The sequence below is a fragment of the Schistocerca americana genome, chromosome 2 (genome assembly GCF_021461395.2).
Source record: "Schistocerca americana isolate TAMUIC-IGC-003095 chromosome 2, iqSchAmer2.1, whole genome shotgun sequence".
Taxonomy (NCBI): domain Eukaryota; kingdom Metazoa; phylum Arthropoda; class Insecta; order Orthoptera; family Acrididae; genus Schistocerca; species Schistocerca americana.
This window is the reverse complement of record NC_060120.1, coordinates 807,487,916-807,501,505: the sequence shown is the minus strand read 5'-3', so window position 1 is coordinate 807,501,505 and position 13,590 is coordinate 807,487,916. Positions and strand designations below refer to the sequence as shown.

The window sequence follows — 13,590 nt, the reverse complement described above, 5'->3', positions numbered from 1 at the left end:
CTGTCCCCAGTCACCAATAGAAATATTTCCACTTATACCCGTTACACCCAGTATAGGGGGAAATTTCCGACTGTGGAGCCTCGACGCTGTTAAGGAGAGTCGAAACGCTATTGGAAGTGGTCGGCCGTCTTTGTGGCCACATCACGGCTTGCCTTTTGCCATGATGTGAGTAGCGAGCAGAGAGCGGGCGGACCCACCTGGAAGCGAGGGGACTGCCAGCAGGAGCCACCGCCCTCCGCCTGCGACAGCCGCTGCAGGTGGCGCACCGTCAGCTCCAGGATGTCCGCCTTCTCCAGCTTGCTCACGTTCTCGCCCTCCGCCTGGAGAAAGAGGCACACATCCGACTTCAAAACACCGAGATTTATGAGTGATAAATTCGATCAAAATTGCATACTCCTATTGTAAGTAGGCTGTTTAGGTTTTTATGTTGGTAACGCCACGTAGCGCTCTGTATGAAAATCACTGGCTGTGCTGTGTGCCGTCTGTGTGTGGTTGGCATTGTTGGAATATTCGCTATTGTAGTGGTGTGTGTGTGTGTGTGTGTGTGTGTGTGTGTGTCTGTTGGGGCTTATGGGCGCTCAACGTCGAGATCATCAGCGCCCTGACACACATTAAAGGGAACGAACGTGGGCAGACCTAATAAAACTGAAGCACACACGCAAAGAAAGCAGGAAAAGGATAATTCTACATAAGTGTATATCTTTCCGTGCGAGTCTGGCTTCTCTTATTTTACCACTGTGATCGATTCCCCCTACGAAGGCCGGCGTCAACAAAACATTTTCGCAGTCGGATGAGAAGTTGGTGATTGGAATTTTGTGAGAAGGTTCCTCCGCAACGAAAAACGCCTTTGTTTCAATGATGTCCATCCAAAATCCTGTAGTGTTGGACAGTTGGGTGTGGACAGCGCGTAGCGTTGTGCAGTTGGAGGTAAGCCGCCAGCAGTGGTGGATGTGGGGGGGGGGGGGGGGGGGGGGGGAGATGGCGGAAGTTTTGAGAGCGGATGATCTGGACGTGTGTCCATCAGAGACAGTAAATTTGTAAGACTGGATGTCATGAACTGATATATATAATGACTTTTGAACATTATTAAGGTAAATACATTGTTTGTTGTCTATCAAAATCTTTCATTTGATAAGTATGCCTATCAGTAGTTAGTGCCTTCAGTAGTTAGAATCTTTTATTTAGCTGGCAGTATTGGCGCTCGCTGTATTGCAGTAGTTCGAGTAACGAAGATTTTTGTAAGGTCAGTGATTCATGAAAGGTATAGGTTGTTGTTAGTCAGGGCCATTTTTTTGTAGGGATTATTGAAAGTCAGATTGCGTGCGCTAAAAATATTGTGTGTCAGTTTAGTGTTGATCAGAATAAGTAAAGAGCGAAATGTCTGAGTGCGTTCAGTTCTGCTCAGCTGTTTGAAAATCAAATAACGTAACGGGTTTATCAGCACAATCATTCACTAATTTTTCTATTGGGACGTTTCACTATTCCATAGACAGATGTTTAATCACATATTAATTGGATGTGTAATTTTATAAATTAAAAAAATAAATAAATCTTAATATACAGATGGAAAAAAACACAACCTGAAGAAGAAATTGTTAAGTGGGTTTCAACATTTGTAAGAAGACCTCTGTTCAGATTTCGCACCAATCGCATAAGAGTGGCGCTAGTAGGGCACTATTATAACGCAAATCAACTTTGCTTTAAATAGGCACTGCAACGATCTTGTGTGTTTGTTACATTTAAGAATGGACGTAGTGAGTTGATGTTAGTCAAGAATGCATTTAAGAAGAGGACGACGCCATTATCAACAGCTCATCTACATCTACATCTACATCTACATGGATACTCTGCCTGGCAGAGGTTTCATCGAACCAGCTTCATAATTCTCTATTATTCCAATCTCGTAAAGCATGCGGAAAGAACGAACGTCTATATCATTCCGTGCGAGCTCTGATTTCCCTTATTTTACCACGGTGATCGTTCCCCCTATGTAGGTCGGAGTCAACAAAACATTTTTGCATTCGGAGGACAAGCTGGTTCAGTTTGGAACCGCGTGACCGCTACGGTCGCAGGTTCGAATCCTGCCTCGGGCATGGATGTGTGTGATGTCCTTAGGTTAGTTAGGTTTAAGTAGTTCTCAGTTCTAGGGGACTGATGACCTCAGATGTTGAGACCCATAGTGCTCAGAGCCATTTGAACCATTTTTGAGAAGCTGGTGATTGAAATTTCGTGAGAAGTTTCCATCGCAACGAAAAACGCCTTTCTTATAATGATGTCCAGACCAAATCGTGTATCATTTCCGTGACAATTTCTCCCGTATTCCGTGATAATACAAAACGCGCTGCCCTCATTTGAACTTTTTCGATGTACTCCTTGAGTCCTATCTGGTAAGAATCCCACACCGCGCAGCAGTATTCTAAAAGAGGACGGACAAGCGTAGTGTAGGCAGTTACTTCAGTACATTTTCTAAGTGTCCTGCCAATAAAACGCAGACTTTGGTTAGCCTACCCCAAAACGTTTTCTATGTGTTCTTTCCAATTTAAGTTCAAAAATGGTTCAAATGGCTCTGAGCACTATGGGACTTAACATCTGAAGTCATCAGTCCCCTAGATCTTAGAACTACTTAAACCTAACTAACCTAAGGACGTCACGCACATCCATACCCGAGGCAGGATTCTAACCTGCGGCCGTAGCGGTCGCGCGGTTCCAGACTGTAGCGCCTAAAACCGCTCTGCCACAGCGGCCGGCCCAATTTAAGTTTCAACGAGGTCGTGTAACAGGGCTACGAGATGCTGGATTTTCCACCTACGGTATTGCAGAAAGACTCGGCGGTAATGTAGCCACTGCCATGATTTGGTGGCTGCGGTAGTCACGGGAAGGTACAATTGCAAGAAGATTGGTTTCCGGAAGACCACTGATGAGGCAATACCATCGTGTTCGGCGGATTGTACTGCATCTGCAGCAACAACTCGAGCAGCAGTTGGCTCCACAGTGACACAACGAACTGTTACCAGTGGGTTACTTCCAGGAGAATCCTTGCCCGACGCCCTGTAACGTGCATTCCACTGACCCTACTGATCACTTGAGTGGTGTCACCCGATAGATCATTGCAAGGCAGAGTGGAAGTCTGTCGCGTTTTCTGATGAGAGCCGGTTCTGCCAGTGAAGGCCGTCTGTTGCTTAGAAGGAGGCCAGGTGAGGGCCTGTAACCAACCTGTCTACGACTCGGACACATTGGACCTTCATCTGGGGCTATGGACCGAGGTGTGATTTCGTATGCCAGCGGGACAAAATGACGCTTGCCCACATGTCGCTGTTGCAACTACATAGCGTCTACACGTTGCTTTGGCCTGCTCGATTGCCAGATCTGACTCCAGTCGAGCACAGATGCCACATCATTGGACGACAACTTCAGCGTCATCCACAGACAGCGTTAACCATCCCCGTGTTGACCGTTCAAGTGTATATGGAACTCCATCTCACAAACCGACATCCGGCACCTATACAACAAAATGCGTGCTTGTTTGCATGCTTGCATTCGACATGCTGCCGGCTATACCTGTTATTAACGTACCAACATTTTACATTTGCAACGGCTGTTGTCTGCTGTGTGACTTAAACGCTTGACTTTATTGCCTAGACAGAAGTATTCCTGTAATATCATTACACTACGTTAATGACTGCTTGGTATTGTTTTTTTTCGTCAGTATACAGGATGTAAATTTTAAGTTGACAAACAAGAATAACTCGAAAAATAAGCTTCACAAGGAAAAAATGTGTAGAATCCAAAGTTGATTACTTTATAGGGGGAAATATGCTAGTGCTAAAATTAGCCCGCCACCCTAGCCCCCTGGGGGTGGGGCGGGAGGCAACTTTAAAATTTCAAATGTGAACCCCCATTTCTTTATTGCAGAATCAGATTCTACTTAAAAAACCACGTACATTTTGTTTTAAACATTTGTTTTGATTCTTGATAGTTAGCGCTGTAATTCAAGGAAATCGATTTTCTCAGTTTTGCGTGGAAAATGGTTAAGGATCAATAAAAAATACTTATTTACTTCGTAAATTTTGATTCGCTAAAACTAAAACTCTCCCTTTTGAGAGAGAGGAATTAGAGTTTTACAAATGTAGAGCAAATACTGTATTAATTTTTTTCTGCAGATTCGGGTCAACATTTGTAAAACTCTACTTCTTCTCTCTCAGACCCCACCCTATGAGGAGAGAGGGAGAGTTTTAGTTTTAGCGAATCAAAATTTACGAAGTAAACAAGTATTTTTTTATTTATTCGCAACCATTTTCCACGCAAAAATGAGAACATGGATTTTCTAGAATTACAGCGCTAACTAACTGTCTATCAAGAATCAAAACAAATGTTTAAGACAAAATGTACGTTGTTTTTTAATTAGAATCTGATTCTGCAATAAAAAATGGGGGTTCCCATTTGAAATTTTAAAGTTGCCTCCCGCCCCACCCCCAGAGGGCTGGGTGGCGGGCTAATTTTAACACCAGCAGATGTTCCTCTCGAAAATAATCAACTTTGGATTCTACGCATTTTTTCGTGTGAAGCTTATTTTTCGAGTTATTCTGGTTTGTCAACTTAAAATGTACACCCTGTAGATCACTAGTTACATGAACAATATCAAATGCAAGTATGCTTGTCGGTTTCGTATCCAGGTGACTGCTTCGAATCTGCGCGATGTTTCGGTAAGTGTCAGTCTCATCATCTTTGGGCGAAGTGTCCTATAAATGTACTTCAGACACGGCCATCTCTTCCCACCTCTTCACCCAGGCGGGCGTCCAGCGAACCGAGGGAAAAAGTGATGAGGGATGGCCGCCACTCACAGATGTATGTTGGATGCCAGCGTTATCTCGAATTCTCGTCATAAGATGATGAGAATGACATTCATCTAAACGTCGGCGGATTCCGACGCAGCCGCGCGCACGGAAGCTCGAGAAGATTTCATCAGGAGTACTTTTTTTTGAGACATCAGTCTTCTGACTGGTTTGATGTGGCCCGCCACGACTTCTTCACCTGAGCCAACATCTTCATGTAAGAGTAGCCCTTGTAACCTATGTCATTAATTATTTGCTGTATGTATTCCAATCTCTGTCTTCCTCTACAGTTTTTACCCACTACAGCTACTTCTAGTACCGTGGAAGTCATTCCCTGATGTCTTAACAAATGTCCTACCATCTTATCTCTTCACCCTGTCAATGTTTTCCACATATTACTTTCCTCTCCGATTCTGCGCAGAACCTCCTCATCCCGTTCCTTTCAGTCCACTTAATTTTCAACATTCGTCTGTAGCACCACATCTCAAATGCTTCGATTATTCAACTTTTGAAGTCCTGCCCTCCTCAGTTTCGTGTAACATTATGATATATCGATAGTTTTTAATTTTGGACCGTCTACCTACAACTGAATGAAACACAATTTTCAAGCCACACGCGTTTCGCCTTTATTCTCTGCAAGGCATCTTCAGTGGCCTGGAATATGCACATATTTTACTATTCACTTTACATTTTGGGACAATGTAGTTATAAGTTATAAACAATTCTGTAAGCAGCTGATCCCGGGTTCCAGTCCCGGTAGGGGCACACATTTTCAACTGCCCCGTTTGTCTTTATCAACGCCTGTAAGCAGGTAAAGCTCTGGATTTCACTAAAATTTCATTCGTTATTTTTTCTTTCTCGAAGTAGAAATGTGATACGCAAACGCATTCTATCTACCGACCTCGTACGTAATCCCCTGATCAAGAAAGCAACGTCGGACATGTCTGCTCATATCATTTAACCTTTTGAGTCCCAATAATATAAAACAAATTATTTTAAAGTCTTTCACAAAAGTGACCTTTATCATCATAGTAAGCAACGAATACCAGAAGAAACTCCAAAAAGTAAAGAATCAATTGTTTTAACATTGTGGTTTCATTTTTCAGCCACTGCGACATACAGTTTTCAGCCAACCATCATTTCATGAGATAGATTTGAAAGCAATTTCGCATTTTTCCTAGACAAAATCCCACATCATGAAACTTCTATACACTCATAATACCTAAATCAAAATTACAGTCCTAAATAACAAGCCTAAAATTTAATAAATTTATCTCAAAGATAAATACTGCTCCAGTGATTTTATTTCGAAAACACTTATAAAAGCAGTAGTACAAACTCAAATTCACGTTGAAATAACTTTAGATATACTTACTTTTGCTGGTAATTATCTCCTCAATATGATCACCATAAAACAACACATCACGATCACCTACAATCATGTAGCACACACAAGCTCCACGCCGACTGTTACTTTGAATGCTGTTGACTGCTACAATGCATTTCATTCTTAGAAGTACCTCAGTGTACCACTAGGTGTCTGTGTCTTGCAATAGCATCGATTGTTTCATGCGAAAGGCACTGGAACTTAGAACTTACAAAGAAAGTTTAAGGTAGTAACCTCTAGTACTCAAAAGGTTAACAAACGTACTTCTGAGATTTTTTCAGCATTACACAACGCACTACAAATGAGGCAGTAACTCCCGCAACAATAAGAAATGAAAATAAAATCTCACAGCGCACTGGGAACGAACTTACAGGATAGCAAGCAACATGAAGCTGAAGAACAGAGCAAGCAGATAGAAACGTTTGTTGCGGTGGAGGTGACGTTTGGTACCGTTGATGTGCGCTCAGTTTTCTTGGGAGTGGCTGAATGCATGCCGTGCGTCTTGCATGAACATCACACCACTTGTTCCTTCGCAGCGCTATAATTTTGAACATACTATAACCATATTTGTTCCACGTCCTGCTGAAAAAAGTAAACGCTGTTATCACCCGTCATCACCAGCAGGGCGCATGGGCGACTTTTGGGAATTTATGTACAGGTCGCTTGTTGTTTGGATTTATTATTACAGTGCTTGGTAAAAAAGAAAAAAAATGGAAGCACCCAAAAGACATGGTCGGGTGTCAGTGTAACTACGTTCACGCACACATCACCGGCGGACATTTAAATGATTAGAGTTGCAACACCCTGCTACATGTAGAATGGCCACTAGAGGGCTTTAACATTGTTCGTGTTTATTCTCATTATCGGGCTTTGTAGGTCATATGAGGAGCGTGATCAGTACTGTTGAATGATAACTGTGAAAGACACAAAGATGACAGATGAGACATACTCACAAAATGCAAACGTTCGAAGTTGTTACGTAGGAAAGGTTAAGTAATTTGTAAATATTATTATTGTTATTATTGTTGTGAAGAGCAAGTAGTGGTAAGCAAAGTTTATCGTGTTTCCTAGCCGACAGCGCAAAAAGAAAAGTAATTATGTTTGTTTCTTCAGAGGACACTTCTGATAGCTGTGACTACAATTTCAGTGAAATATCACCCCGCTACGACTGTCAGGATCCATCAGAACACTGCCAGCTGTTTGAGACAGCTTTATCAGCACCAGTGAAAGGGACCTTATTGTAGGACTCAATCTCATCGACTGGTCGAATCGTGCAATATCCAGATCATTCGGACGTCGGCAGTGTTTCGATACTGAACAGCATGGTAACATGGGGGAAGGCAGAGTTGGCGTTCTGTACTCCACGTCTGACCACCACAAGGGAGGATCACCGTGTTGTACACCAAGCATATGGTAACCCCTTCACTTTGCTCCTGCCATCCGAGAGCAATTAATAGGCATTGGTCGGAGACTAACAGCAATCGTCCTGTGAGGAGGCTGCAGTTAATACCACAACACAAACGGCTGCGTCTGGAGTGGACCATGACCGGAAAGCGTGGACTGCTGACGCGCTACCCCGGATGACAATCATCGCCGAGTATGACGGCGACCACGTTAGAGAATGGAACCGCTCTTCGAATGTCTACGAGAGACACAGCGACGTTACTCTTGTGGTCATGGTGAGAAGCCATCGGGTATTTCAGATCACGGCTGATAATGGCTGAGGGAACTTGATTGCATAATGGTACGTCAGGGACATACTGTATCCTCCCGTATTACTTGCCACGCGACAGTATCGTGGTACCATTTTCCAACAGGACAATGTCACACAAGGCACATGTCCTGTGAACTGTCTACGTGGTATTTAGGTACGCCCGTGGCAAGCAAGATTTCCAGATTCGTCCCCGATATTACATGTGTGGGATGAGATGGCAGGTCAAACCTATCCCAGTTCCATTATCTAGAATATCAAGGAGCAGTATTAACAGTTGTGGACCAACTTGTCACAGGGGAGGATAGAACCGTTTTATGACACCTCCCCCAACCGAAACTGTGCACGTACGCACGCCAGTGGAAATGCAACATCCCACTGGACTCCTACTGCAAAGTTATTTATAAATTTGACTCGATTTTGTAGCCATGCAATAACATCGTGTACCCGCACAACCTGTGAAGTTTCACTTCATTTCCTTTCACTCTTCTTGGTGTTTCATATTTTCTTCGTCAGAAGCGAATACCCTCAGAACCCTTAAACATATTCTCAGTTCGAATATAGCAAGTTTCTTTGAGACGAAAAAGCTTCTGTCCACAAATCAGAACGATTTTAAAAAGAATCTCACGTGCGAAGGCAACGGCCTTGCCGTAGTGGATACACCGGTTCCCGTCAGATCATCAAGGTTAAGCGCTGTCGGCGTGGGCGGCACTTGGATGGGTGACCATCCCAGCCGTCATACGCTGTTGCCATTATTCGGGGTGCACTCAGCCTCGTGATACTTAACCTACTCGACCGAATAGTAGGTGCTCCGATCACAGAAAACCATCATAACGATGGGGAGAGCGGTGTGCTGACCACACGCCACTCCTATCCGCATCCTCAGTGAGGATGACACGGCGGTCAGATGGTTCCGAAAAAGAAGTGCTGCTGCTGCTGCTTCACGTGCGAAACTCGGCTTCCTTTTTTCTCACATGATGCCCTGCGATGTATCCCAGGCAAGTGTCATCGGACCGTTGTTATTTTCTGCATACATAAATGATGTGGTGGACAGGGTAAGAATCAGTCTGCGACTCATTGCTGATGGGGCTGTGGTGTACGGGAAGGTGTAGTCGTTGAGTGACTGTAGGAAGAAACAAGATGACTTCGACAAAATGTCTTGTTGATGTGATGAATCGCAGCTAGCTCTAAATCTAGAGAAATGTAAGTTAATGCAGATGAGCAGGAAAAACAAACCCGTAATGTTCGAAAACAGGATTAGTAGAGTGCTGCTTGACACAGCCACGCCGATTAAATATCTTGACGTAACGTTGCAACAAAATGGAATGAGTATTTAAGAATTAGCCGGCCGCTGTGGCCGAGCGGTTCTATGCGCTTCAGTCCGGAACCGCGCTGCTGCTACGGTCACAGGTTCCAACCCTGCCTCAAGCATGGATGTGTGTGATGTCCTTAGGTTAGTTAGGTTTAAGTAGTTCTAAGTCTAGGGGACTGATGACCTCAGATGTTAAGTCCAATAGTGCTTAGAGCCATTTCAACCATTTAAGAATTTTACTAGTGAAGAACAACAGTTGTTGAGTACCGCTCGAGTGTTTGTGATCCGCAACCGGTCGGATTAAAGGAAGACATCGAAGCAGTTCAGAGGCAGACTGCTAGGTTAATTATCGGTAGGTTCTAATAACACTCAGGTATTATGGAGATCCTCCGGAAATTCAAACTGGAATCACTGGAGAGAAGCCGACGTTTTCTTGTAGGAGCATTATTGAGAAAATTAGAGAACCAGCATTTGAAGATCAGCACAGAACGATTCTACTGCTGCCAAAGAACATTTCGCTTAAGAACCAAGAAAATAAAATTTAGAGAGCTTGGGGCTCGTACGGAAGCATATAGACAGTCGATTTAACCTCGCTCCATTTGCGAGTGGAATAGGAAGGTAAATGACGTTTGGTGGTACAGGGTAACTCCCCCCCACGTACCATACGGTGGGTTGCGGATTATGTATGTAGCTTTAGGTGTAAATATTCACTTCTCTCATGGGAACACGTAAATGGCTTAAGACTGCGTTCGGCAAAATTGTCAACACGAAGTGAGTTGAATGTGTAAGCTCATCGGTCTGGTAGGTGCTCAGCTAGAAAACTAAGAGATACCAAATCAGAGTTTCTCACCCACGTACTTCCTGTGGGCTTTTCGTAACGTAAAAATAACTTTGATACTTTAGGATCACTAACTACTACCCCGAGCCATATTAAAGACATCAAAACACCATTCCATTTCCAAAGGATACAAGAGATGCCATCTGTGCCAGGATGGCTGCTAGCAGACTCCTCGAAGTTGCCATCTCCAGACGAACTCATAACGTGCTGGCTTCTCGGTCAGTCAACCTCTGGAGTAGAACGCAAGCATTGCCATTTATGACTCCCTGATCCAGTTATTAGTAGCCCTCTGCAAAGTTCTGCTTCGTGCCATGAATTCTTTCGAGTTTATTTGAAACCAGTGCTGGAAAAAATATGTAACAACCTCTTTTCGATGGACGGGAATGGACCAGCGCATCAACTGCACATTAGCAAAAGTTAAAAGTCACTTTCTTGGGGATGCCAGATCCCGACACTGGAGTCCCTAGCGTCCAGACAGTCAACCCCACGTCATGGCGAGGATATGTTGCAATAAAAAAAAAAGTTGTAATCTTCATGGCAACAATTGTGACAGACATAGATGAATAGCTGAGTTCCTAATCACAGTCACGTTCAAAAGAAATGTCTCGCAGAATGGAAGTGTTAAGAGGATCCTCAAGATTGTGAAAACAACATATATACGTCACCTTGCTGGCAATCGCAGAGATGAAGAGGACGCCACGAGATATCAGCGCATTTTAACGGAAGTAATAAAGGCCACTGATGTTGTTGGTAACGTAACAGATATTACTGAAGCTGGAGAACAAGTAATATTAAAAAGAACGCTTAAAATGCGTGGACCAAACTGCAACAAGGCTGTAATTGTTCTGCTTTGTGATACAGGAGACAGACACAAAAAGTAATGAGTGTCTTCTCGGAAAAGCACAAGACATTTACGAAGGTTTCACAAGATAGCATTTCTTAAAATTTTTGTTTGGTAATTTCTTATAAATAGGTGTTCTAGACTCAATGGGTAACTCTGATTCCGGAAAGTCCACGCATCTTCGTCTCTCTTCGTCTCTAACATTCATTGCTTTCTCAAATTCGTGATCCCTCAATAGTCTGTGAATTCGAGGACTAACAATAGTTTCAGCTTTCAGTTATTGTAGGCTCAATACATAAAGGAGAATTCATCTTGCGGAAGAGTCCTTACAAATTCATCAACCTCAATTTGATATGTAGTGGTGTAATCAGTACTGGTTTGTGGTCTACAAGCGGTTTACGTAAGATGGTTTTAGTCCCAGGCTCTAAAACCGATTTGATCGTTCTGAGGTGCTTTTCCTTTTCCTGGTTATCCCACAGGCATTTTCGTAAAACCAGCATGCTTTTCTAATAAAATTCCCATAAACAGAAACAAAATTTATTCTGTTATGAAAAAGCTATACATGACAAGAAAAATAGCAACAGTTTTGAAACCAGCATAACACGTTGTTCCGGAAAGTATATTTAGTTTTGTCATTTGATATCATTCTGATTCTTTATTATATACGCCGAGAATGCTATCATATTCTTCGTATGTTCTTTACCATGCAGGTTTATGTAGGAGTGATAAAATTCCCATGACTTTTCTAACCTCAAAAATCGCATGGCTTCGGATAACTGTCACTATTACTTGAGAAAACAGAATTTACCATTTCGCTTCAGGAAGCAGACGTGCATCCGAGGATAGATCCAAGCATACAGAAAAATGACACGTTAAAATTTTTAAGTCACTGATATTTACAGCATATAAACTTCCCTAACTTACGAAATATCTGTAAGGAAAAATATACTAATGTGAACAAGAAAATGGCACGGGCGACTACTCCTCGTATTTAATCGCATATGACCTCTAGAAAGCTTTGAGCTGCACATCTGGAACAATCATCCGCAGTTGACTGTTTTAAAGCAGTAAACAGTATAGCCACTTAAGTGTGATCATACAATATATGAAACTGTGGAAGGCACAGAGTCCATATTTTCTATTTCATGGCTCTCTGCTTAATTATCTTGTGCCATTCAATAACTTCGCTTATTATGTTGCAGCTGAGTCGCACACAAGAAGCAGAGAGGCGCCTGACAGTAAAGGCTGCCGAAACAACATCTCTGTAAGGCAGGTAGCGCGCAACGCAGGCGCTTCAATGTCCTTAGTCTCCGAAGTATTCACTGTAGACAATAATTGTGTGGTCCAGAATTAGACGAGCAATCAAGTATGCACGATATGATTACGATTTAAACTCAGAGTATGATCTACGTACTTAAGCGCACTTTAAGAGGTCGTCTTACGTAACTACAGACGAACCATTGGAGCAAGCTGTATGAGCTGTTGGTGGGTATATCACAGCGAAAAGCATCCGCTCCACTGTATTCTCTGCTATGACAGACAGTAGTAAAACATTAGAGGACTATAGTCTTGCATTAAAAGTATTATAGCTTCTCAAGCAAGTGGACTATGTAACAATAAACGAAAGGATTTGAAAATAAACATACGAATCTATAAAAAAAGTAATCGCTGATTCTATAGTAGTTTATCTATTTTGGATCTGATGGATCTGTGACGTAGTAATAACAAAGTTGCACCAATATGTGCCCTAGTGTTATGCGTTACCAATAAGTGAGGACAAAATGTCGGAAGGTTCACATACACAGGCAAAAAATACTCAGAGGCTTTTGGTACACAAATCTGTCCATCACATATAAAATATAAATACTCATTTCTTAAAAAAAGATAACGAAACTTGATACTGTGTTCCACGTAAAAATTGTTCGTAAAGTTATAGTACTCCTACATGCCACTAATGATATAGATATCGATGATACGATTGGATTGAGGTTGAATTCAGAGTGAAAGGATATCAGTGCTGCGATTTGCACTGAAATTCATGTCCACAATAAGTGTGAGGAAAAATAAAGGATCTGTTGAATGGAACGAACAGTCTAAAGAAAATGGAATAAAGACTGAATGTGTGTTCAGCAGTTGGACATAAGCTTCTGACTTTCTGTGGTTTGTAAATATTGTAAATTTCATCAACTTATAATCGTGACTTTCTTTTCTATGTGTTAGAGATCTGTGTATGTATGTAAAGAAAAAAATATTTGCTTGTGTGATGTGATGCTGGCAATACGCGAAATTAATAAATAATTGACTGACAGTAAACCAGATAAAAAAGAAAGTGGTAAAAGCAACAGAAATGGGATAAGCGATAATATCAAAATTGGAGAGAACATTGTAGATAAAGTGAAGAAATTCTGTCAGCTTGGAAACAAACTAACACGTAGCGGACGAAATAAGGACATAAACAGCAGACTAGCACACACAAAGAGGACATTCCTGTTCAAAATAAATCTACCAGTAGTAGACGTCGGCCATAATTTGAGGAAGATTTCGGAGAATGTGAGTTTGGAACACATCACTGTACAGAGGCGAATCGTCGACGGCGGGATAACTAGTAAAGAAGATAATCGAAACGTTTGAGAAGTGGTGCTACTGTATTATGTTTAAAATCGGGTGGA

The 13,590-nt window shown here is 42.3% G+C and overlaps 1 protein-coding gene across 1 annotated transcript in view; it reads right to left on the bottom strand.

Annotated features, from left to right (window-relative positions):
• The window catches only part of LOC124594451 (enhancer of split mgamma protein-like), a 126,818-nt gene that overhangs the window by 30,133 nt on the left and 83,095 nt on the right, over window positions 1–13,590 (bottom strand). The window contains exon 3 of the mRNA XM_047132827.1: window positions 198–320. Coding sequence (XP_046988783.1) covers window positions 198–320 — 123 coding nt within the window. The remainder of the gene's footprint in view (window positions 1–197; window positions 321–13,590) is intronic.